At 43.1% G+C, this 25,206-nt stretch overlaps 1 protein-coding gene across 4 annotated transcripts in view; it reads left to right on the plus strand.

Moving 5' to 3' along the window:
• DNAJC13 (DnaJ heat shock protein family (Hsp40) member C13) overlaps positions 1–25,206 on the plus strand; it is a 65,455-nt gene that overhangs the window by 25,029 nt on the left and 15,220 nt on the right. For 3 of the 4 annotated variants that reach the window (XR_013225493.1, XM_077303938.1, XM_077303940.1), the window contains exons 16-40: positions 313–369; positions 1,947–2,068; positions 2,589–2,664; positions 4,745–4,840; positions 4,995–5,138; positions 7,178–7,192; positions 7,888–7,970; positions 8,133–8,286; positions 9,704–9,807; positions 9,915–10,074; positions 10,512–10,574; positions 11,052–11,153; positions 11,563–11,667; positions 12,523–12,725; positions 13,392–13,476; positions 13,642–13,796; positions 14,090–14,135; positions 14,844–14,998; positions 15,168–15,369; positions 16,851–16,966; positions 17,999–18,077; positions 18,844–18,979; positions 19,902–20,086; positions 24,255–24,329; positions 24,681–24,800. Coding sequence is in view for 3 of the 4 variants with exons in the window: in XM_077303938.1 (XP_077160053.1) it covers positions 313–369; positions 1,947–2,068; positions 2,589–2,664; positions 4,745–4,840; positions 4,995–5,138; positions 7,178–7,192; positions 7,888–7,970; positions 8,133–8,286; positions 9,704–9,807; positions 9,915–10,074; positions 10,512–10,574; positions 11,052–11,153; positions 11,563–11,667; positions 12,523–12,725; positions 13,392–13,476; positions 13,642–13,796; positions 14,090–14,135; positions 14,844–14,998; positions 15,168–15,369; positions 16,851–16,966; positions 17,999–18,077; positions 18,844–18,979; positions 19,902–20,086; positions 24,255–24,329; positions 24,681–24,800 (2,838 nt within the window). In the remaining variant the exon portion in view is untranslated. The remainder of the gene's footprint in view (positions 1–312; positions 370–1,946; positions 2,069–2,588; positions 2,665–4,744; positions 4,841–4,994; positions 5,139–7,177; positions 7,193–7,887; positions 7,971–8,132; positions 8,287–9,703; positions 9,808–9,914; positions 10,075–10,511; positions 10,575–11,051; positions 11,154–11,562; positions 11,668–12,522; positions 12,726–13,391; positions 13,477–13,641; positions 13,797–14,089; positions 14,136–14,843; positions 14,999–15,167; positions 15,370–16,850; positions 16,967–17,998; positions 18,078–18,843; positions 18,980–19,901; positions 20,087–24,254; positions 24,330–24,680; positions 24,801–25,206) is intronic. The other variant, XM_077303939.1, reaches the window with a different exon arrangement.

Below are 25,206 nucleotides of genomic sequence, written 5' to 3' on the forward strand. Positions count from 1 at the left end.
AACACAAATATTTTCAAATGTATGAAAATATATATTTATTTGTAAAGTCAATAAAAACCACTGTAGGCCCATGTAATAACCTCAGTTCTGAATAAAATAATATATTAATCCTAAAGATGGACCATTATTGGCCCTGATCAAACACGTTTCAGCCAGTAGGCCTTCCTCAGTGCTCAAACAATATAGTTACAGAATAGCTACAGACATTGCTATAGTACGATCATTACTTGATGAGAACATCTCATTTGAGATGTTAATACTGTACTAAAAACAGTGAGATGCTAGTTGCTTCTGTATCATTTGATTTTACAGCATCCTTCCATGGCCATTGTGAAAGGAGCTGGGTTGGTTATGAAGGCAATAATAGAGGTAAGATTTGTTGTGTAACTCATACAGAATCATAGTGGGAGTAACTATTTTGAGCAGCTAAATTTGGAGAAATCGCTTTGGGAAGAACAGTTTCTGAAGTTCTCTTTGCTCCGACAATTGCACGCATACTATTTTGAATGAAGCAGACCTAGGAGCCTTATTTGACTTCTGTGTAGTTACAGTTCAATCCAGTTGAATGGATTGCTAAGTATTTTGACTTCTGTGGGTGTGATCTTCATAATGCGGACGGAGCAAGATTTCCCTGTCTCTCCTCCTGTTGCAGCCCACCAGGACAGTATAGGCTTGGTGTAGTGGTTAAGAGCAGTGGCCTCTGATCTGGAGAACCAGGTTTGATCCCCCATTCCACCTCCATTCCTGCAGCCAGCTGGGTGACCTTGGGCCATGCACAGCTCTCACAGAGTTTCTCAGCCCCACCTACCTCGTAGGGTGCCTGTTGTGGGGAAAGGAAGGGAAGGCAATTGTAAGCTGCTTTGAGACTCCTTTGGGTCTTAAAAAGTGGGGTATAAAAGCCAACTCTTCTTCAGATTTAGCCCTGGTACTTAGCAGAACCTCCGGAACAGCACAGGGGGCAAAATAAGGGTATGCATTAAGTGAGAGTAATTGTCAAAAATCACTCCATTCCTCTTCTACTGGAAATGCCCCAATGTTGGATGCAGGTTATAAGACTACAAACAGATACCATTATTAGTAATGGATTAGTTAAGGACAGTAACTTCCCATTTTGGCTTGGTGCTAATAAAAAAGGACAGTAGAAAGTGCTGCTGTTACAAATATAGGTGAATTCACATGTGAACTCATGAAGCTACCTTATCCTGAATCAGCCCCTTGGTCCATCAAAGTCAGTATTGTCTGCTCAGGCAGGTTGAGGCTCTCTAGTAGGGTTGGGCGCTTTGGTGTCCAAAGTGGCCACTTGCACCCAAAGCAGCCAGCGCCATGTCGCAGGGAGGGGGGGTGCAGGCATCGACGTGCTGGTTGGCGCACGCACAGAGCTCTGCGCCTGCATGTGTGTGCCAACTGGCGTGTCAATGCCTGCGCCTCCCCTCCCCCCCATGATGCAGTGCTGGCTGCTTCAGGCATAAGCTGCCGCCAAAGTGCCCAACCCTACTCTTCAGGGTTTCAGGCAGAGGTCTATTGCATCCACCTACTGTCAGATCTTTTACCTGGAGATGCCAGGGATTAAACCTGGAACAAGCACAGGCTCCACCCTCCTTTCTGCAGTGCATTACAATTAACATGATCCAGAATTAGCTTGTGCCCAATTCGGAATATTAACACACACAGAATATATTGGAATAAAATAAGCGCTAGCTGCTCTCCTTTTGAAAATGTAAAAGCTGTTGGTTACTATTAATACAAATAAATCCGAATTAAAACGTTTGGGGAAATAGCAGGTTTTTAAAAATAGCAGTAGAGTAAAATATATTTCACTTTAGACACCGAGGCAAGGCTCACTCTCCTCAGTTCCAAATGCTTCAATATTTTATATTGTAAAGTGTAAAGGCAGAATAACTTAACTAAGGTTCTTTCATAGTTATCTTCTTGTCCTGTTTCCAAAGGAGGGAGATAAAGAGATAGCAACCAAAATGCAAGATCTTGCCCTCAGTGAAGGTGCCTTACCCCGTCACTTACACACTGCTATGTTTACAATAAGCACAGATCAAAGGATGCTTACAAATAGGTAAGTTTGGAATTAATGTCGCTTGCTGGATGTTGCTTTTTTGGCCTAGTCACCCCTTTCCTATCACAGCCTCTTAAGCTCTCTTTCAGCTCTATTAAAACTGATCATTAAAGAGAAGTTTTATGGTGACTAAACATTGCTTCTTTTTTTCTTGCTTAACATTCCCAACTATGAATGCAGCAACTAAAATGATAGTGACAAACACAGAGGAACTAGCTGTAAAGTTGTAGAGGCAAAAGTGTATTATATAACATGCAAAAGATGAACGTCTTACGTTAATAGAGGTAGAAAGAACTTATGACTACTTTGGGTAGTAAGGTTACTTTTTTAAAACATTGCATTCAACTATACATTGATTTTGGGGAAAGAACAGTCACAAATCAAGCAAATATGAAGTGAATTGGGACTAGGTTGTAACATTTTCAAAATGAGACATAGTTTGAATACTGTGAAATGGGCAGAATTCTGATGTCTTCTAGCAACGTAATCAGTAAACAATTTTTCAATGTTCACTTCTCAGGCAGCTCAGTAGACATTTAGTGGGCCTATGGACAGCTGAAAATACAACTGCTCTGAATTTGTTGAAGCGTATTTTGGTAAGAAAAACTGTTTTAAATGTAGCTTTTGATTATGTTCATAATATTTTTCAAGTAGACTTCACTGCCCTTCAAACAGTAGGATCAAGCCCCCCCCCTCTTTTTGCAATCTGTACCCCCCTCCCCCGCCAACATTGCCTGGGGGTATCTATTTGGACATTACAACTGTGAGCAGAAGAGTCAAGGTGTAGTGAGGGATAGAAGGGTATTAATTATTGCCACCATCTAATTGTATCAATTGTGGGACATTGTTTTATGACATTGGGTTTTTAATGATTTTATATTTTAATGTAAACCTTCATGAGCCGGCTGGACCGAGAGTGGCAGCCTATATATTTGATAAATAAATAAATGCTTTAATAAAGGTAAAGGTATCCCCTGTGCAAGCACCGAGTCATGTCTGACCCTTGGGGTGACGCCCTCCAGCGTTTTCATGGCAGACTCAATACTGGGTGGTTTGCCAGTGCCTTCCCCAGTCATTACCGTTTACCCCCCAGTAAGCTGGGTACTCATTTTACCGACCTCGGAAGGATGGAAGGCTGAGTCAACCTTGAGCTGGCTGCTGGGATTGAACTCCCAGCCTCATGGGCAGAGCTTTCAGACTGTATTTCTGCTGCCTTACCACTCTGCACCACAAGAGGCTGCTTTAATAGTTGAAGACAATACTTGCTGAGTGACATAGCTTAGGACTGCGATGGGTTTTAGAGAGGTTTTTTTTTTCCAAATCACATCTTTTTTGTACTGTCAGAAGCCCGTTCACACCTTTCAAGCGAGGCACTCTTTGCTTATGTTTTCAGAAATGGAAGTGCTTCTTGTGCATTTTATAACGAAGCATGGATAAAATCTAGTTATCTAAGCCTGGGTCTGCAAAGCAAAGCAGGAAGTCCAGCAGTACCTTAAAGACTAACAATGTTTATTCCAGTATGAGCTTTTGTGGGACACAGAGCTCACTGCTTCATATATAGCAGATGAAAGAAACCCCTTTATCACCATTTTAGAGAAGTGGAGGAGATAAAGGGGTTTCTTTCTCCTATACTATTTGAAATGAGATCTCACAAAAGCTTACACTGGAATAAATGTTGTTAATCTTAGGTACTACTGGACTACTTTTTAGGTACTGTAGACCGACATACTTGCCTCACTGGAGTAAACTAATTCTGTGCACATGAGAAATTGGGATTTGTGTTTCTTAAAAAGTAATTCCCTCATTGGATAAAAAATATATTTTGAAACAGTAGCTTTAAAGGCTGTTGGTGATATTTTATCAGGATTCTGCTGTTCAAAGGGGAAGTCAGTAATCCTGGATATAGCCAAAACTTTTGGTGTGTCATGTAGTCCTTTAGATGCCAGCCCCCCAAGATGAAATCGTTGTATATAAACCCTTAACATTGTACATAGAAAGGTGCAGATTCAAGTGGGTAGCTGTGTGGCTTTTAGGGATGTAATGTCAAGGTTACTTCACACAATTCATTATCCTATATACAGATGATGGTCTCCATTTCAGAGTATCAGTATTTATAGAGTCATGTGTGAAAACAACGTAAGTGCAGTTGGTGCAACAACTTATTTAGAAATCCCTGTGTAGCATATGTTGGGATTTGGGAAGGATAAGTAGGTATGGAATTCCCAAGTCAAAGGTCAGACTATAAAAACTGGGGGGAAAGGCAGCCGTGAAAGGTAGGTGCTATAGAGATGTCCTAAATATCAGCAATGAAGAAAGTATTGTAGCAATATTAAATTGGGCCAGTACCTCTTAACCGAAATACAAGCAGAGAACAAGACCTAAACATTTTCCGTAAAGAAGCTTATAGCTCAGATAATCTGTTGTATTCTACCTCTTGTATTTCGAAGAATATTGTTTCAGCTTTGTTTAGTGTCCCTGCCTTGTGTGCCTGTATACATTTGCTGATAGTCATTAAAATGCATTTTGATTTGCTTTTGAATTCAGGAAACTGAATGTTATTTAAAGAAATGTTATGATGTTGTCACAATGTTATAAAAAAATTAATCAATGTTCTGTGAGCCCTGACTTCTTCAAGTAATAATGTTACTTTGGTCTGTCTTCTTTTTGTGGCTTAAGCCATCTGGCTTGCTATCATACCTAGACAGCAAAGACCCAGTTCCTGAAAAGGATGCTGATCGGATGCATATTAGAGATAACTTAAAAATTGCAAATGTAAGTAGAAATGGAAATGGATTGGAATTTGTTTGTGTGTTTTGCTGTTTGCCTGTACCTGTTTTTAAGGATGAGGCACTAAGAATTTAAAATGTTTCAGATGCGCAGTTTACATGCCCATGGAATGAATTTTGATTAGACCTTTGTTTTGCAGGATCAATATGGCAAGTTTAATAAAGTGCCAGAGTGGCAAAGACTTGCAGGTAAAGCTGCCAAGGAAGTGGAAAAATTTGCCAAAGAGAAGGTGGATATTGTTTTGATGCACTGGAGAGACAAAATGGGAATAGCACAGAAAGAGGTAAGACTCTTAGTACATGATGCAAAGCATGCTTCTTTGGAAATGAGGTCTCCTGGACCTCAGTGGGGCTTGTTTCTACTTCTTTACACAGATTGTGATTAAAATGTGTAATTTGCTGCCAGAGGATGTAGTGATGACCACAGGAATAAACAGCTTTAAAGGAAGGTTGATAGACATGTCCTCCATGAATCTATCAGTTACTGAGGGGAACCTCCAGATTCAGAGGCACTATATATGTGAATCCCAAAGTCAAGAGACAACATCAGGGGAAGGTCTCTGCCTCTATGCCCTGTTGTTGGCCAGTGTGTGAGACAGGATGCTTGTCTAGATGGATCCTTGGTCTGATCCAGCAGGGCTTGTCTCATGTAAATATGGATCAGATTGTAGCCCTAATATTCTGTTACTCATTTTGACATCTTCTGACTGATTAGCCCCCCACACCTTAAAACTGTTTCACTTAATCATTGACACTGTTGGAGCAACTCTGGAGTTCTTATTGTCATCTTTGTCATCTTTTGTTTTCAGTTGCATTCAGAATAATTAAGAATAATGGCAATACCTTTATAAAGCTTATGTTTGGTCTTGCCTGTTGCATTCATGTAGGGTGTCAAAAGTCAGGGAGTTCCCAGCTCATTTATAGCTTGAGTCATGGATTGCAGCCATTAAGCTGTTCCATAGAGCAGTGGTCCCCAACCTTTTTATCACTGGGGACCGGTCAACGCTTGACAATTTAACTGAGGCCCGGGAGGGGGTAGTCTTTTGCCGAGGGACGTTGCCGCTGCCGCCTGAGCCCCTGCTCCACTTGTTTTCCCACTGGCACCAGACTTCCTGCCGTTCACTGGGGGGTGCTGCCAGCAGCAGCGGCACAGTGCCACGCTGAGGGGGAGCCCCAACCATGGTGGCCTCTGGAGAGCATCAAAGGTGAGCCTGCGGCAGAGTGGCAGGGCAGCCCCCGAGGCAGCAGCCGGGGAGGAGGACGAGGAGGAGCTGCAGCCCGGTACTGACTGATCTACGGACCGGTACCAGTCTCCGGACCGTTGGTTGGGGACCACTGCCATAGAGGACATTTTGAATAATAACCTAAAAATGATTCCAGTTCTTAATGCTGGACAAGAATATTGCAGCTACCCAATTCCCCTCCCCTTTCTTTCATTTTTAGGGATATTGAAATGTATTGGACTTGTATATGCTTGTTCAGTTCAAAAACTTATTTTAGGAAGTAGTCTTCTTTCTCATGGCTGTTCTTGATTGGTCAGGTGGGTGTCAAGGGACAGTAATCATGTCTTTGACAGTTAATGTGAATAGACTGTATACATCAGAGGCACCATCTGTACTGGCTTATCTTGTTGTACGTGCCTTGTTCTTCTTTTCTGCTGTGGGGCTGTGTAGCCAGGGCCCATTTCCCTCCTCTTATGGGCCATGCTTCTATTCATCTTTGTGCATGTGGCTAGCTTGTGGTTCTGTTAGAGCAGCCAGGAATTGATCTGGTAAAACGAGCACTTTCTGGCTCAAAATGACTTGCTTGCTAAAGTTATAGTTCTGTTAACGTGTGATGATTTTCTATTTTGTTTTTGACTTGGTTCTGGAGAGGGTAAAATGCATTTCTGTTGCTTCATTAGTAAATAAGCTATATATGAAAGAGTGAGCTTTGCATCGAATTAGAACCACATTGAGTTCGATGCTGAATTATCGTGTGCAATGCTATTTGGGATGAAATGAAAAATCAAACACTTGTTCTGTTTCTACGTATAGAAATTGCCTTTTGAGTTGCTGAGTTTGATGGCATGTTCTGAGAATTGTGGTTAAGCTTTCCAGAACTGCATAAGTTACAAGCAAAAAATACGGTCTGTTATAAATTACCTGCAGACTAGACAGTGGCCTGTGGGTTCAGGTTTTTGTTGGGTGACTTTAAGTAACATTGTGATCATGTGAACAGTGAGGCTCATTGTACAGTCTTCTCGCTATTACAAACTTTTGTTGAGCCATCTCTTGTCAAATATTGAATTTTGTTTCTTTTTCTGCTTCCCAAATACAACCAGGACAGAAACAATATGGTGAGTTTGAGTCTTCCTTCCTTTCTGTAGACTCCCTTGAAATATGCCTGGCATGTAGAGAGTTCTGTTGGTTGGTGCACAGTAGAATTCCTAGCATCCCATAGCCAATAGGGCATGCAGTTTTATCTGTAGCTACTTAATGCCTTAGTCCTGCAAGGAAATCATTGTTTCTTCACTAACTTGACGTCCTCCCTTCTTATTGTGGGTATTCCATTCCAGATTGACAGGTGTGATTTTCTTTCCAAGTCATTTTGGTAAACTTCCAAAGGTACAACTTTCCTGCAAGCTAGTTTGTCAGTAGCGCAATACTGCCTTGGTATACTGCTGCCTCAGCACCTGGCAAGGAGATGGTTCCTCAATAAAAGCACCAGTATGCTTTAAAAAAAAAACACCAAACAGCTGGGACACAGCCAAACTAATCTCCCTTGCTTTGCTCATGTAACCTAACATTCTCATGATATAGTGACCCATCTTCACTTTTTGTAATAGTCTGTTCTCCCTTCCTTTTATCTTTGGCTAGGATTATTATGGACTTCAGGTGCCTCTGTTCAAATAGGAACATACAGTCAAGTCTCCCCCCCCCCTCTTTTTTTTGGAAGGAGTAACTCTTGGAAACGGTCCTGGTTTGTGCAGTCTCATTTTGCAATACTCTTTTAGTGGTCTGGCCTTAAGTTTAGCTAATTTTCTTTTGGCAGAATATTAATCAGAAGCCAGTCATATTGAGGAAACGAAGGCAAAGAATAAAAATACAAGCAAACTGGGATCTTTTTTACTACAGGTAACCAATTTTTTTTCTTATCCTCTTGAGCTGTTCCATAATACTATACTTCCCTCTATAAAAATTCCCTCCTGAATTGTGATATGATGAAACAGTAGTGAAAATTTCTGCCAGTATCATCAAATCTATGATATAAAATCTGCTTCCCATATCTTTGTTTAGATTTCTTCAAGATCATGCTAGATCCAACTTGATTTGGAATTTCAAAACCCGAGAAGAATTGAGAGACACCCTCGAGTCTGAAATGCGGGCATTTCAGATTGATAGAGAACTTGGCAGCGCCAATATAATCTCATGGAATCACCATGAGTTTGAGGTATGTCTGGAAAACTGCAAACTCAATTTGTCATTATTTAAATGTACCTTTATTAATACCCCGAACAGTCTTTTTCAACCTTTTGATCATGGAGGAGCCCCTGAAATAATTTTTCAGGCTTTGTGGAGTCCTGGAAGGGATGTCAGCTGGTCACACCTCCCTGCCACCCTGGAAGTAACTTCGCCACTGCCCTTCAAAGGCAGGCTCAAGGAGAATTGAGCGGAGGAGAGATAGGAGGCAGTTTAAGGCAGGTGTAGGCATGCAAGTGCATAAACCACAATAGAACTCATTCACACTCCAGGGGGGGAGCAACAGAAGCAGCCAGCTCGTGGCTGAGTCCATTAAGGCAGGAGGGGAAAGGCCCATAGACCCCTTCCAGAGCTCCCTGGTCAGGAATCCCTGACCTAGAATACTATAGTGCATATAGCATTACCTACTAATAATTTGGAAATAGCTTCTCTTTTCCTAAAATGCCTTTTGTAGTTACAATTCAGTGGTCTTGCATGGTTTGTGCATTATAACATGATGCGATTATTAATTACTTCAAGGTAAAGGATGCCATGCACACATATGCATATTGGCTTCTGTAATACATCCATAAAGATACATGTAAGCCAACTTAAAACCCAAGGTAGACAGCTTCTGGAAATACAGAGGCAAAATTTTGGTGTGATTGTTAAAGCAGTAGTAAGCTTCTGCAATGTAGCGCTTAAACACTTGTGGATTTTAGAAAGTGACCCAGTAGTAATATAGAAATATGTACCACCTGGTTTCACATTTTTAATCACAAACGATCAGAATTCTCCGTCTGGGCATGCATGTAAAAAGAAAGCATAGTGCAGTCTTTAATCTTCCCTGAATGGTGGAGTAATTATAAGATATATATTAGTAAGTGGATTACTAATAGGTAATCCATGTTGGGTGACTTTAAGAATGCACTGTTAAGTGTGACATTAAAGAATGTTGGATATATGAAGGGTTTAGACATTTCTCTAGAGCAGAACACTTCTGAAAGAAGCTGCAGCTTTGTTCAGTCTCAGAGTTGTCAGGGACCCAGGAACAAACAGGAGAATTAGGCGCTTGCAGTAGATAATCAAGACTTTATTAAATGAAGTCTATTTTGGTGTATCTGCTTCTGAGAAACTGCCAGCTATAATGCATGATAGTAACAGAAGAATGTTGTTCTTCTGTTAAATGTTAACCGTAGAAAAGACGAGGAAAGCTGTGCCCCCTACCAAGTTTAAACCAGTATTATCAGACATACTACTTTTTATCAAAAGGGAGGTAATATAGACATTTATATCTGAGTGATGTTTGAATTCTGAAATTTTATCATTCTGATAATTGTATTTCCAGGAACCCAACTTAGCACTAATGTAGGAAATTTCTGTTTACTTTTTTTTTTCCAATGCAAAAGGTGAAGTATGAGTGCCTGTCAGAGGAAATAAAAATAGGGGATTATTACCTGAGATTGCTGTTGGAAGAAGATGAAAGTGAAGAAAGTGGAGCAATAAAAAAATCGTGAGCAGCTATTATGGTCCTAATGTTCTTTTTTTTTTTTCTTTCCAAATGCTCAAGGTGATTTTTTCTTCTGTATAAATCTTTTGGGTTGTTACTGCTTTCTACAGGTATGAGTTTTTCAACGAATTGTACCACCGTTTCCTGCTTACCCCTAAAATAAACATGAAATGCCTCTGCTTGCAAGCCTTGGCCATTGTTTATGGCAGATGCTACGATGAGATCGGCCCATTTGGTGACACCAGATATATTGTAGGGATGTTGGAAAGGGTAAGCGTTTTTCAGTTAACATTTGGTTGCTGGGGAGCAGAGAATGCAAACATGGCTCCCCTTGGTATTGAACAAGCAATTTCTTCTCCCGAATGTTTCACTTCCTTAGTATGTATGTTTTAGAGTGTAGCCTTTATCCTTTTCTGGGGTTCCGGAGCCAAACATTCCTGATCACTGCAAGTTGCAGAAAATGAAGATGCTAATCAAAACAGATGATTACTAAAAAAAAAAAAAAAGGTACAGCATAGGATTCTTCCTAAGTTTTGGATTTGCACAGATTGGAAGCAATCAGATATTGTGTCTTTAACCCCGTCTGCTAAAGTATATATATATATATTAAAAAACTAAACAAAAGGGCTTGATGGTTGATAACCTTGTACCCTAGTTCTTTAGCTTGTCCTCCTCATTAAAGGGAACTTTTGCATCTTTTTCCATAGTGCACTGACAGACTTGAGCGGGACCGGCTGATACTCTTCCTTAACAAGCTTATTCTCAACAAGGTAGTCGATCTTACATTGCAGTCTCCGTTCGTTCGTTCATTTATTCATTCATTCATTCTGTTCTGCTTGGGAGGGTGGGATGGGGAGAGACAAAAAGCAGCTTTACAACCTCTCTCTCTCCTCTGTTTTATGGTCACAACCACTTCCCTGTGAATTATGTCATCCTAGCTGAAAGTGTGTGAATGAGTGAGGACTCCTGCAATTTCTTTTTCTAGTTGGTCTCTAGTTGAGTTGCTAACCCCCCCCCCCCCCCGCTTATGATTGTAACAATCAATATTATTCAGTCCATTTCTGCAGCAAATTATTCAGGATGATTTTTTAATTCTGTTTGTAGCTGTAATTAGAGAAGCAAGAAAGAGAAGAATGCAGCTTTTCACTAACTTGGGCCCAGGGGAGTGGGTATTACTTTATAAGTAATTATACTTTATACAGCACGGTCGGTAACATATCCTGCTCACAATGACATCCTTCTTCCAGAAAAATGTCAAGGAGCTCATGGATTCAAATGGTGTCAGAATCCTCGTGGATCTTCTCACTCTGGCTCACCTTCACACAAGCAGGGCTACAGTACCATTGCAAGTATGAGATCTGTAGCTTCTTACCTATCACTGTACAGCGTTTAAAAGCATGTGACTGAAGTATTGGTCCCTCGAATGTAAAAGCTGTGTAGTCGCATTGGAATTTCCTCAAATCACCTACAAATTGAGCCACTTCAAGTTGGGGAGGGAGGTAATTCATATTGCTGGGAAAATTTCTCTTTACTCATGGTGTGTGGGCTAGCATATTGGAGGCTGATTGTGCATCTTCATTGTGATATCTGCTGGTCCCTCCGGTGTGAAAGATTGCTGCTCCTTAGAAGTTAATATCTTAAGATTGCCTGCATGTGATTAACACATGTATTTACATGCGCTCTGAACGTTTGAACTGGAAATCTGTCATTCCTTGCGGGATTAATGTAATGATCTGGTTTGTCTGGTATTCTTCTTAGAGCAATGTAATTGAAGCGTCACCTGATATGAAGAGAGAGAGTGAGAAAGAGTGGTATTTTGGCAATGCAGACAAAGAGAGAAGTGGTCCGTACAGCTTTCACGAGGTAACTTTACTATACAGTTTCAGTAGAACCAGCATTACAGTTTTCTTGAAGGTTGCATCATGTTGTTTGCAAGTGATTGACATGAGAGCACAAGGTGCTCTGCTTTGTTTTACGCAGCCCATCTGGTCCTGCCGTCTCTACACACCAGGGACTTCAGTCCAAAGAGCCAGTGGGATGTATCTAAAGATCAGTACATGCCAAGTGGTCTGCATGGCTGGCCTTATGCCTGTAGTGGTGGTGATATCCTCCACAATCATGCTGAAATTTCCTTGTTCCTTTTGTTTCACATTTATATCTCACCCTTCCTTAGCGTCTTCCTTAGGCATGCAGGACTGCTAGGGCTAGTCTCAGAATGTTGGCTAGCACAGAGTTGTACCCAGTCAGTTTTTTTTTTCTCCCTGGACTGGCACTTCCTTTCATCGGTTACTGTATTTGAAGCTGTGAAAGAGAGTTCCGAATTGTCACATTAGCTAAGGCTATATTAGCTTAGTATCACTGGAACAGTTGATTTTGGGGGGTGGGTAAGGGGCTTTCTCTGTGCTCTGTGGCTCTATGGCTTGGCTGTTTTGAGAGAGGGTGCACAAGGGTCTCTCTTTATGCCTTGTGGCTTAGCCACTTGTAGCCATGCATGTTTTTCAGCATGACAATCCATTCTGATTTTAAGCCAGCTGGGTGACCTTGGGACCAAGCTGTTCTGACCAAGCAGTGATATCAGGGCTCTCTCAGCCTCACCCACCTCACAGGGTATTTGTTGTGGGGAGAGGAAAGGGAAGGCGACTGTAAACTGCTTTGAGCCTTCTTCGGGTAGAGAAAAGCGGCATATAACAACCAACTCTTCTTCTTCTTCTAATTTAGATGCAGGATTTGTGGACCAAGGGGAAGCTGACATCAAAAACACGTTGCTGGGCCCAGGGCATGGACGGGTGGCGCCCGCTGCAGGTCATCCCACAACTGAAGTGGTGCCTCCTCGCCAGTGGACAGTCTGTACTAAATGAGACCGATCTTGCTACACTGATTCTCAACATGCTGGTCACAATGTGTAGCTATTTTCCCAGTAGGTAAGATATCATCTGGAAGACTCTTCTGTGTTTGCTATTGCTAATATATAGCTAATATTCCATCGGTTTCCAGGGTTTCATGAATCCCTGGTTGATAAAGCCTGGTCTAGGGGAATACTTTTGTGCAAATACTTCTGCCATGCACAGATTTGCGTAACTAGCTGAACCGGACCAGTCTACTGTTGCTACACAAAGAAAGATAAGAACAAATTTGTAACACCACTGTGGAAATGTGTGAATGGAAGGATGGCCCTAATCAGCTGAAGCAACAAAGCATCTCCTAGGCCGAACTGCCACTTCCCAAGGGCCTCCCCCTGAGCCTCCCTCTTATGGCACCCACTACAATTCCACCCAATCCACTGGACTACCAGTATGCATTTAATGTTCTCCATATTTTTCTACTATTCCGTTGCTTGTTGTTATCACTTTAAACTGAGTTATCTGTATCGTTTCTGTTTTATGTGAACTGCCCTGAGACATCGGGCAGGGCAGTATATAAATATAATAAATAAATAAATGGTGCTAACTTCTGCAAGGGCTGTACTAAAGGACGCTGAAAATGCTGATGATTGTGAAACAGGAATGGTGGGAGAAAGTAGGTCAGTGTGTATATTGGATGATGATGTATAATATGCCCACTGGTAAAGCAAACCCTGTCATTTTTAGAGATCAGGACAATGCCATTATAAGACCTCTACCTAGAGTGAAGAGACTTCTTTCAGACAGCACTTGCCTTCCCCATATCATTCAGGTAAGCTGATTTCATTTTCTGACCTTTATGAATATTTCAGTTACTTCGTTCTCCCCAGTATCTTGTCTCTTCTTAAGTTTGAGACAAGAAGATTGCCTCTTCTTAAGTTTGAGTGGCAAGTTTGTTGGGATGCATGGTTCAAACAGTGTTTTATTTACTTTTCAGCTGTTGCTGACATTTGACCCGATTCTTGTTGAGAAAGTGGCCATATTGCTTTTCTACATTATGCAAGACAATCCGCAGTTACCCCGTCTTTACCTCAGTGGGGTATTCTTCTTCATCATGATGTACACTGGTTCCAATGTACTCCCTGTTGCAAGGTGAGAACAAAAAGAATGTGATATTTGTGTGAGGCTGGAGGGAGTAGAAGATTAGTTTAATGTATGCTGTTGCAATGTAAATACTCAAAGCTGCATTGAGTAGTACAGTGTGAGAGAGGGTTAAATACTGTGGGGGGGGGGGAGTCCCAGGAGGAATGTTACTTTTGATAAATTTCTGGGAAGAATTGAGGGTTAAAGCAGGCAGGAAAATCATCCAAGTGTGCTAATCTGTATGTGTGCGTGTGTGCAGCTCATGGTAGTTAGTTAACCAAATGCTTGAACTTGACTTCTAGGTTCCTGAAGTATACACATTCAAAGCAGGCTTTCAAGGCTGAAGAGGTAAGCAGCAGTACAGAATGAATTCATAATGGTCCTTCAGAGGAGAAGAGTACAGCAATGTGTTATATCCAGTTTAGACACAGGTCCTTTGGCTGGGTTGACTTGCCAAAGGGAAAGTAGTGCAACTCCTGGCCCTTGATGGGGCTAGTTTAATACCTTCAGTTGCTGTCAGGAGTCTTACCACTCGACAATTGACCTAGCCACTGTAATCCATGCATCAGTCACCTGTAGACTAGACTTCTGTAACTTGCTCTATGCAGGGCTGGCCTTGAAAATGCTCTGGAAACTCCCAACTGGGAATGCAACATCCCTACTGGGACCCAGTGCTGAGCACACATTTCACTGGCTCCAGATTGGAGACCAAATCAGATTCAATGTCTTGTTACTTACTTTTAAAGCCCTCAACGGTCTGGGATATCTGGTATCTGTGGGGCTGCCTCTTCCACTATACCCTCCAAAGATCATTAAGATCAAGCTTCCATGGTGGGGTTAGTTTTGATGGGTGGAGGACTGAGCATTGAAACAGCCTGTTGGATGCATTGTACTATATCACATACAGTGGAGGGAAGTTTATTGGTCTTAGATATTTGAAGTTCCTGGCATCTAATAGTGGCCTGCATGGATTGGTACTAGTTACATTAGTTATAAAAATGTTCTTATTTAATTTGTAAATATCATTTAGATGGCTGCTTCTGCTTTATGCCTTAGGCAAAAGGACAAGATATAGTTCAAAGGAGCATTCTTGGACACATCCTACCAGAAGCCATGGTGTGCTACTTAGAAAATTATGAACCGGAGAAGTTTTCTGAAATATTTTTGGGTGAATTTGACACTCCAGAAGCTATCTGGAGTAATGAAATGAGGTAACCAGCTTACTTGCTTCATGCTAAAAGGATTGGTATATATTTCCTGTTAGTTGGCTGGTTGTTTTCTGAATAATCCAAATGGCTTTGTGGCTTGCCTTACAGAACTAAATTTAATCTAATGCCATTTGGCAGCTGCTTGCTTGAAGATGTCTTTTGCAATTCACAGGCGCCTCATGATAGAGAAAATTGCTGCCCATCTTGCTGACTTCACTCCCCGACTTCAAAGCAATACAAGAGCACTTTATCAGTATTGTCCAATCCCAGTTATCAACTACCCTCAACTGGAGAATGAGCTGTTTTGTAACATATATTACCTTAGACACCTTTGCGATAAACTACGGTTTCCTGATTGGCCAATTAAAGATCCTGTAAGTAGTTTTTTAAAATGCTCTGCCTTGTTTATATCGCAGCAGAATTTGGGGACGGAATAGGAGGAATGGGTCAATAATAGGGAAAACCACGATTTGTTGGCTGGCTTGCTGAGTGCACCTCAGGGGCTGTGATCTTGACATGCCTGGCTTAAATGTCATGTTTTGTTATTTATAGTCTGCTTTTCTCACTGAGACTGAAAGGGGATTACTTAATACGAGTCAGCATGATCAATATGGTGTGGAGACATCTAAAACAATGTAATAGGACTAGTATTTCAGAAATTGGAAATGAGACTTAAGTATTAAATGTGACATCTTAACCAGTGCAATGAGTGGTATTGCGTAAGTAGACATATAATGTAGTGAAAGTAAAAAAAAAAAAAACGTACAACAGGTAATATGCATCACAAGTACAGTCCCATTCCCTTTGTCATCAAGCAGCCGTTCCTTTATGTTAAAAAAGCTCTCCCAGTTAATTCAGTTTTGCATGGTTTACAGAAACAAAGATGATGAAACAAATTGGTACAGAGGCCACTTCAGGTAAAATACATCATCTTGCCCATTAGCAAGATTATCTGCAGAAGGCTCTGTTCCGATGACCAAAGGGGCCACAGGAGGAAACAGATCCTGCAGAAACAAGGGCCCAAGGCCATGATGGGCTCTGCATATGGTGGCAAATACTTGAATTGAACCTGGTAACGAAAAGGCAGGCAGCCAATTACATGATTACAGAATTGCAGTCATCTCACGCACTGCCTAGTTCCTGATGATGACGGAGCTGCAGCTTTGTGCACAAACTGGAATTTCCAAGTAGATTTTGAGGAAAGATCTACACAGAGTGCACTTTAGTAGTGTGGTCTCAGTGTTTGCCATGGTCTGGATCCAGGTGGCCAGATTGGTTGAGCCATCTTCCAGTCTTTAAATTAAGTTAGAAGGAAGTGGAGTTTGCCACTGCATTAATTTGCTTCTCTGGCATTAATGCTGGATCCAGTGGAACCCCATACTCTTCGCTGAGTTGGCAGGGGTCAGCTGAATCCCAGCAAAAGTGGGATATACAGTTTCCTCAAGCTTCTTAATGTTGTCATGTCAGTGTTCAGCTTCAGTTTATTCTCTCAGCCATTTAAATACAGCTGTCAAGAAGTGGATCAAGACTTTACTGCATCACCACGAGATTTGTTTGGAGAGAAAGCTGGGTGTCGTCAGTGCATTGATGGCATCCAATTCCAAAATTACAAATGGTTTATCTGAAGTGCTTTACATAACAGTTGACTAGCATGGATGATAAAACCCTATGGAGAACTCTACAGGACAAATCCTATGTTGCTGATAACTGGTTGGATTTAAACTAGTTGATAAGAATTCCTTCACATTAACTTGAGTCAATGTTCACATAGAAAAAAATGTAAGTTTCCTGCAGAGCCAGTTAGGTTCTTGAGTGGAGGTGCAAAATTAGGAATTCCTGCTGTTTTCTCTTACAGGTTAAATTATTGAAAGACACCCTGGATGCTTGGAAGAAGGAGGTAGAGAAGAAACCACCTATGATGTCAATAGATGATGCTTATGAGGTTCTCCACCTTCCAAAGGGACAAGGGCAGTAAGTGGTCATACATTTCTTAATTACAAGTACAACTGGTGCCTAAAGCTCTCATTCGCTTAGTTGACTCTTGCTGTTCCCTTTGCCAAGGGAAACTACTGAATCATGGTATAGTTAACAGGTTCTATAGAGCAGTAGTAGCATAGTAATTTGACATTGGAGCACATTTTGTGTGGGAAAATCCAGAACCATTGATTCAGCTTGGTGCCCCTTAAACAGAACTGCAAGGAGAATACCAAAAAGAAGCATAGAATCATAGAGTTGGAAGGGGCCTCCTGGGTCATCTAGTCCAACCCTATGCAGGACACTCACAATCCTAACGCTCATCCATAATACAAGGATTGGGAATCCTGTGTCCAGGCAGTGGATGCAGGTGCAAATCATTCATTTTGGCTCCACCATTGTAGCTTCTGCCACTTCGGAGGCCTAGTGAATTGCAGAATTAATTGCAGAAATCCACTAAGATCCTTTCCATTGTGCCATCATGGCTGCTTCCTTATTAAGTGAAGAAAGAATCTTATTTATAGACTGTGCATAATGTCAGTAGAGATTTTGCCAATGCATCCAAAGTGCCTTGAAGTAGAGCTAAAACTTGTTCAAAACATTCGTTTCTAGACTTACAGCCGTTGCCTTCACAACATTAAGACAAGGCATTTTTCATGGTGGCACCTTTTCCTTGAGGACTCCTTTAGCACCTACATTATGTTCTCTTAGGCACCGTGCTCCAAAACATCTTTTTTTTTTTAAATCCAGGCTTTTAATTAGGGATTTATTTTCTTACAAGTGTTTTGTTTTCAAGTTCAGCTTCTGTTTAAGGGATAGTTTCTATGCCGATTAGGTCATGTGGCTTGTTTTTATATTGTTACATCGCTTTAACGGAGGGATGCCTTGAGCAAAACTTTAGAGAGGTGGTGTAGAAATAGCCTAATTAAATAAACTGCATAAGTTAGATAGGTATTACTAGCTAGATCACATTTCCCCCCCCCGGCTAAATGAACATACAGGTAACCACACCCTTTCTGTATTTGGCAGACATGATGAGAGCAAGATCAGGAAAGCTTATTTCAGATTGGCTCAGAAATATCACCCTGACAAGAATCCAGAAGGTCGAGTAAGTGATATATGCTATAGCTGTAGAGTGTGTTTTTCCAGGGATTGCTTATATGAATGTAACATCTGCAGGCCTTACATAAGAACTCTCCCTCAGGGATCATCCCCATTTCCTTCAGTGGTAGGAAGAAATCCACGTCTACATTCCTGGGCATCTGTTTGACCTGTTGTGTCATTTGCATGACCATGGTAACTTATGTGCACATGTGTGCCAGCCTTAGAATGCAGCTGACTGTTTCTGAAGGCTTCTAAGGATATGACTTTCATAGCCACCTTGTTGGGGTTTAGGAATAGCTTTTAAGTTTCCTGTAAAATCCAGGGAATGGATTTATCCGGCTCCTCCTGATTCTGGATTCAATATATACGTTATTTTTTTTCGATATATTTAAAATCATAAAATAGTATCCTTACAATGCTTGTATACTATTCCAAATACTGGGCCTACTGAGTTTGTAGAACAGCCTGATGTGTATTTTATTTATTTATTTCTTAAATTTATATACCACTGTTCCCAACTCGGCTCACGGCGGTTTATAAGCAATATAAAAGAATAAAAATACAAAAAAAACCCCATAATTTCCCTCATAAAATTAGCAATTTTATGCATGTAAAATTAGCAAAATGTTGAAGTGACCTCCCAAATGCAAGTGTTTTTCTGAAGGTTGCCTAGAAGGAAAGCACCTCTCTTTAAAACTTGTTTCTTTTGCAGCATTAGCAAACCTATTTTGAGATTAGATTCATATATCCATAATGCACTTCATCTGCAGGATATGTTTGAAAAAGTGAATAAAGCTTATGAGTTTTTGTGTACAAAGTCAGCCAAAGTAGTGGATGGTCCAGATCCTGAAAATATTATTTTGATCCTGAAAGCCCAAAGCATCCTCTTCAACAGGCACAGAGAAGGTAATTATATTACAACTTCTGAGTATATGCGGTTTCATTTGGCATTGAGAATATTGAAAATGGACAAGTGCACAGTAAAGCTGAACATTTGCAGTGCTGTCAGACATGACCTGGTGCTTGCACAGGGGATACCTTTACCTTTAAAATATGTAAAATGTTGCTCTCTTCCCCCAAGTAATAGAACATGATGGCCAGAGCTCTGGGTCTGAACCACTGTTAGAAGCAGCAGCAACTGGTGGAGCTACATTTTGTCTCCCATGGCAGAAAACCTAGATATAGTGGGGCACATTATTGTTCAGTTTTATATCTCAAACAAAACCCTTCTTCAGACATGATAAATGCTTGTGCAGTTGTGCATGCTAGGTTATGGAAGAATATCTTTGTCAATAGAAGTGCAGACATCAGACTAAAGAGGAGAATTTTATTGATAAAAAGCTCAACATTTGCAGAAAACAGAAAATGTAAAGTTAAGTGGCAAGATCCGATGTTGTTCGGAGCCTTCTTTTTCAAAGGAAGCCCTCTTACTCAGTTGCTTCTTGAAAAATGGTTCCCGAACTTCAACATTGCCTCAAACAGTGTGAGGGAGCCCCTTAAAGATGGGAAGAGAATGAAGCTGGATCACTGTGTGCACATGGGCCAGATCTTTGCCTAGCAGCCACTGCCTTGTGGCGGCTTTTTTTGTTTGCTTGTTGATAGATCAGTGATAATGGTGTAATTTATCTCATTAACTCTCTGAGCTTGTTATCAGTATTTTTAGCTTGTTCTAATTGGATCAAGGCAATTTTTTGGTTTTGTCCTCTGGACTGGCAAAAGATCCATGAAATAATACAAACTCTGCAGTTCAGACTCTCAGAATCTGGAGGGGTTTGCCTACAGCTCAATGCCAATGTGGATATGGATTTCTGCCGTTTTCTTCCTCCAGAGTTGAAGCCCTACAAATATGCCGGCTATCCTATGCTGATCAAGACTATCACGCTAGAAACTTCAGATGACCTCTTATTCTCTAAAGAGTCTCCTCTGTTGCCTGCTGCAACCGAGCTGGCTTTCTACACTGTCCGTTGTTCAGCGCTTAATGCAGAAGAGCTCAGAAGAGAGAATGGGATGGAGGTAAGCCATGGCTTTCGTGTGCATGCGCACTTCCTCAGGCAAACAGTTTTGTTGTGCTACTTCAGACCAACATGTCTATCCACTTGAATCTATTTGCACTTACGGAAGCTCTCTGGAAATATTGTTTTTCTTCCAGCTATATAGCCATACTAGTAAAAAAGCCCATTGTATGAAGAAGACAATGGGCGCTAGCAGGTGGGGACCAGAGCGAGCGGCAGGCGAGGGACAGAGCGAGGGACAGGCTACCTGAAAGAGGAGGCGGGCGGCGGCTCCTCGGCGTCTCGTAGTTTTTGCCGGGGAGTCCCAGGTGTGGTGCGCTGGGCTGTGGCGGCTCCACTGCATTTTTTTGTTCTTCTGCGGCTTTCCCGGCGGCTCCATTGTGTTCTGGGGCCATGAGGGCAGGGAGCACCCAGCAGCTGCGCTGTGGGCGGCTGCCGGGGCTCCCAGGGCGCCGGCTTGAAGCGGCGAAAGGCTCCTCCAGGGTTTTTTTTTTTCTGCTGCCTCTCGGCTTGGAGCTGCGAAAGGCTCCTACAGGGTTAATGCTTTTCTGCTGGATCTCGTGGGCGTGCCGGCTTGGAGCTGCGAAAGGCTCCTACAGGGTTAATGTATTTCTGCTGGCTCTCGGCTTGGAGCTGCAAAAGGCTCCTACAGGGTTTTTTTTTCTGCTGGCTCTCGGTTTGGAGCTGCGAAAGGCTCCTACAGGGTTAATGCTTTTCTGCTGGCTCTCGTGGGCGTGCCGGCTTGGAGCTGCGAAAGGCTCCTACAGGGTTTTTCTTTCTGCTGGCTCTCGGCTTGGAGCTGCGAAAGGCTCCTACAGGGTTTTTTTTTCTGCTGCCTCTCGGCTTGGAGCTGCGAAAGGCTCCTACAGGGTTAATGTTTGTCTGCTGGCTCTCGTGGGCGTGCCGGCTTGGAGCTGCGAAAGGCTCCTACAGGGTTTTTTTTTTCTGCTGCCTCTCGGCTTGGAGCTGCGAAAGGCTCCTACAGGGTTAATGTTTTTCTGATGGCTCTCGTGGGCGTGCCGGCTTGGAGGTGCGAAAGGCTCCTACAGGGTTTTTTTTTCTGCTGGCTCTCGGCTTGGAGCTGCGAAAGGCTCCTACAGGGTTTTTCTTTCTGCTGGCTCTCGGCTTGGAGGTGCGAAAGGCTCCTACAGGGTTTTTTTTCTGCTGGCTCTCGACTTGGAGCAGCGAAAGGCTCCTACAGGGTTGTTTTTTCTGCTGGCTCTCGGCTTGGAGCTGCGAAAGGCTCCTACAGGGTTTTTTTTTCTGCTGGCTCTCGGCTTGGAGCTGCGAAAGGCTCCTACAGGGTTTTTTTTTCTGCTGGCTCTCGGCTTGGAGGTGCGAAAGGCTCCTACAGGGTTTTTCTTTCTGCTGGCTCTCGGCTTGGAGGTGCGAAAGACTCCTACAGGGTTTTTTTTTCTGCTGGCTCTCGGCTTGGAGCTGCGAAAGGCTCCTACAGGGTTTTTCTTTCTGCTGGCTCTCGGCTTGGAGGTGCGAAAGGCTCCTACAGGGTTTTTTTTTCTGCTGGCTCTCGGCTTGGAGCTGCGAAAGGCTCCTACAGGGTTTTTTTTTCTGCTGGCTCTCGGCTTGGAGGTGCGAAAGGCTCCTACAGGGTTTTTTTTTCTGCTGGCTCTCGGCTTGGAGGTGCGAAAGACTCCTACAGGGTTTTTTTTTCTGCTGGCTCTCGGCTTGGAGCTGCGAAAGGCTCCTACAGGGTTTTTCTTTCTGCTGGCTCTCGGCTTGGAGGTGCGAAAGGCTCCTACAGGGTTTTTTTTCTGCTGGCTCTCGGCTTGGAGCAGCGAAAGGCTCCTACAGGGTTGTTTTTTCTGCTGGCTCTCGGCTTGGAGCTGCGAAAGACTCCTACAGGGTTTTTTTTTCTGCTGGCTCTCGGCTTGGAGCTGCGAAAGGCTCCTACAGGGTTTTTTTTTCTGCTGGCTCTCGGCTTGGAGGTGCGAAAGGCTCCTACAGGGTTTTTCTTTCTGCTGGCTCTCGGCTTGGAGGTGCGAAAGGCTCCTACAGGGTTTTTTTTTCTGCTGGCTCTCGGCTTGGAGGTGCGAAAGGCTCCTACAGGGTTTTTCTTTCTGCTGGCTCTCGGCTTGGAGGTGCGAAAGACTCCTACAGGGTTTTTTTTTCTGCTGGCTCTCGGCTTGGAGCTGCGAAAGGCTCCTACAGGGTTTTTCTTTCTGCTGGCTCTCGGCTTGGAGCTGCGAAAGGCTCCTACAGGGTTTTTTTTCTGCTGGCTCTCGGCTTGGAGCTGCGAAAGGCTCCTACAGGGTTTTTTTTTCTGCTGGCTCTCGGCTTGGAGGTGCGAAAGGCTCCTACAGGGTTTTTCTTTCTGCTGGCTCTCGGCTTGGAGGTGCGAAAGACTCCTACAGGGTTTTTTTTTCTGCTGGCTCTCGGCTTGGAGCTGCGAAAGGCTCCTACAGGGTTTTTCTTTCTGCTGGCTCTCGGCTTGGAGGTGCGAAAGGCTCCTACAGGGTTTTTTTTTCTGCTGGCTCTCGGCTTGGAGCTGCGAAAGACTCCTACAGGGTTTGTTTTTCTGCTGGCTCTCGGCTTGGAGCTGCGAAAGGCTCCTACAGGGTTTTTTTTCTGCTGGCTCTCGGCTTGGAGGTGCGAAAGGCTCCTACAGGGTTCTTTTTTTCTGCTGGCTCTCGGCTTGGAGCTGCGAAAGGCTCCTACAGGGTTAATGCTTTTCTGCTGGCTCTCGTGGGCGTGCCGGCTTGGAGCTGCGAAAGGCTCCTACAGGGTTTTTCTTTCTGCTGGCTCTCGGCTTGGAGCTGCGAAAGGCTCCTACAGGGTTTTTTTTCTGCTGGCTCTCGGCTTGGAGCTGCGAAAGGCTGCGGCGGCCATTTTCGGCGGCGGCCAGCTGGCGGCGGCGGAGGCGGCTGCTGGCTGTCGGGGGCGGCGGCCATTTTGAGAGGTCCGTCGGAAGAACGGACGGGAGTCCCCGGCAGCCGCGTCAGTCCGCCAGGCAGGGAGCACCCGCCAGCCGCGCTATGCGCGGCTGGCGGGTGCTCCCTTGCCAGTGAAGCAGGGAATGGGGAGCCGCGCTTCGCGCGGCTCCCCATTGCCTGCTTGGGCCGGGATGGACATTTGGAGGGGCCAATCAGGAGCCGCTTCGCGGCTCCTGATTGGACCCCTCCGAGTTTTTATCCCGGACCGGTCCCGCCCTAACTCCTCCCCACCACCCCTTACTCCTTTATACAGTCCGTGGCGCCAGTGGCGCCACGGGCTGTGTACAGATATGTGGCAAGCAGGCCCAGGATGGCTGTTGCTGTCAATTCTGTGCAGTTTTGAAAGCACTTATGTGGTTTTTGTGGATGCTGTTTTATTTACCCAAACAATAAAGAAATAACCTGCTGCAGAAATAACTGAGGACTCTTACATAAAATGAGCTTCTAACATGCCAAATAGGAGAGGCAATAACAGTAGCGCTAAGGAATACTTAATCTTAATTATATCATTTCAGCCAGGGCCAAGTCCTTTTTGGTCCTGGCCCCAGCCTGGTGGAACGAGTTCTTTGGAGAGCTGTGAGCCCTGCAGGAGCTCCTGCAGTCCTGAATGGCATGCAGAATGGAACTCTTCCGCCAGGCATTTGGTTGAGTCTGGTGAACAATAGAACATCAGGGTTCAGGCCCTCCTCCGTAAACTCTCCTCCTGAATGTGAGTTGAGATTACACAGGTCAATGCAACAGAGGCAAACAGTAATAGCGTGTTACGATTTAACTCTGCTGATTAATGTAGTGTTATAATAGTGCTTTTATTCTTTTAACTGTTTGTGGAACTATTGTAAATGATGCTGTGAACCGCCCTGAGCTGGCAGCGCCGAGAGAGACAGTTATAGAAATCTAAGTGTAAAATAAATCATTGTTATTGTGGTTGGCACAGTTGAAACTGGCATTCTTTTCCATCTGATCAAAAATACATCTGAATGAATAAATACCATGAATGTACAAAATAAGGGGAAAGATAACCGGAAGGCTTTTACAGTTCATCAGAAATGCATAGGAGTAAACTGTGTTGTACTTTGTTATATCAAACAGTGTTTTGGAGCACAAATTTAGCATTGTGGCTTAAGAACAGTATATTGAAGAAAATCATTGCTGTGAGATAGATCATCCTCAGCAAATCTAGATATTGGCAACCTACTGAAGAAACATCTGTCCCCACAGGTTTTGCAAGAGGCATTTAATCGCTGTGTTGCAGTCCTGACACGTTCTAGTAAGCCAGATGATATGTCAGTCCAGGTAAGTGTGAAAGAAATCCTTGTGTGGCCAGTGTGCATGAGAACCTGTGTTTGGGCATCCAAGTTTCACATATGTGCCTTCCCATATACCTGCTGGGTACCTCTGCATTTATGGCACTCTAAGACTCAGTTGTTTATCAAATAGGAGTTATAAGAGCCTTCTTGCTTTTTGTACCATTAGGCACTAGGCAAAGACATAATATTAATTCCTCCCAAGGCCAATTGGATAATAAGTCCTGTGCAAATCTGCCTTTCTTTTGAACTTTTATGGAAGGTGGATTAGCTGTCTCCAGTATTACACAGTAAACCACAATTCCATATAGTATAGAAAAGTTTTTTATTCTCTTTATAGGTGTGTGGACATATATGTCGGTGCTATAGCGTGGCAGCTCAGTTTGAAGATTGCAGAGAGAAAATAACTGAAATGCCCAATGTCATCAAGGACCTTTGTCGAGTGCTGTATTATGGGAAGGTAAGCTCTTCGGAGGCGTTCGCATGGCACTTTTCCTGACTTCTTGAAACAGTTACTTGGTGTGCAGAGAAAAGGGACAGGACCTCAGATGCCGGCATCAGATTGTAACAGTTACATCCTATCAAGACTTTAATTCAAACTGGACTTTAATTCAAACTTGCTTGGATGTTTAGGAAACACTTTGTTTTTGGCATATCCAGCAGACCTTTATCTTGCAAAAGCTGCTGATAACAAACCCTAGGAGTTCATTTCTTCATCTGCACTCCAGCATGGCTTCACTAGAACACTACATTAAGAAAACTAAAGGAATAATCTGGGCACTGTTAGGATCATACTGTGGTTGCAGTATGTGCGAGTCATACTAGAATGCCATTTGTCTTATTCCTGTGGGCTTCACCATTTCTCA

Source organism: Paroedura picta, chromosome 11 (genome assembly GCF_049243985.1).
Source record: "Paroedura picta isolate Pp20150507F chromosome 11, Ppicta_v3.0, whole genome shotgun sequence".
In the NCBI taxonomy this organism is placed as follows: domain Eukaryota; kingdom Metazoa; phylum Chordata; class Lepidosauria; order Squamata; family Gekkonidae; genus Paroedura; species Paroedura picta.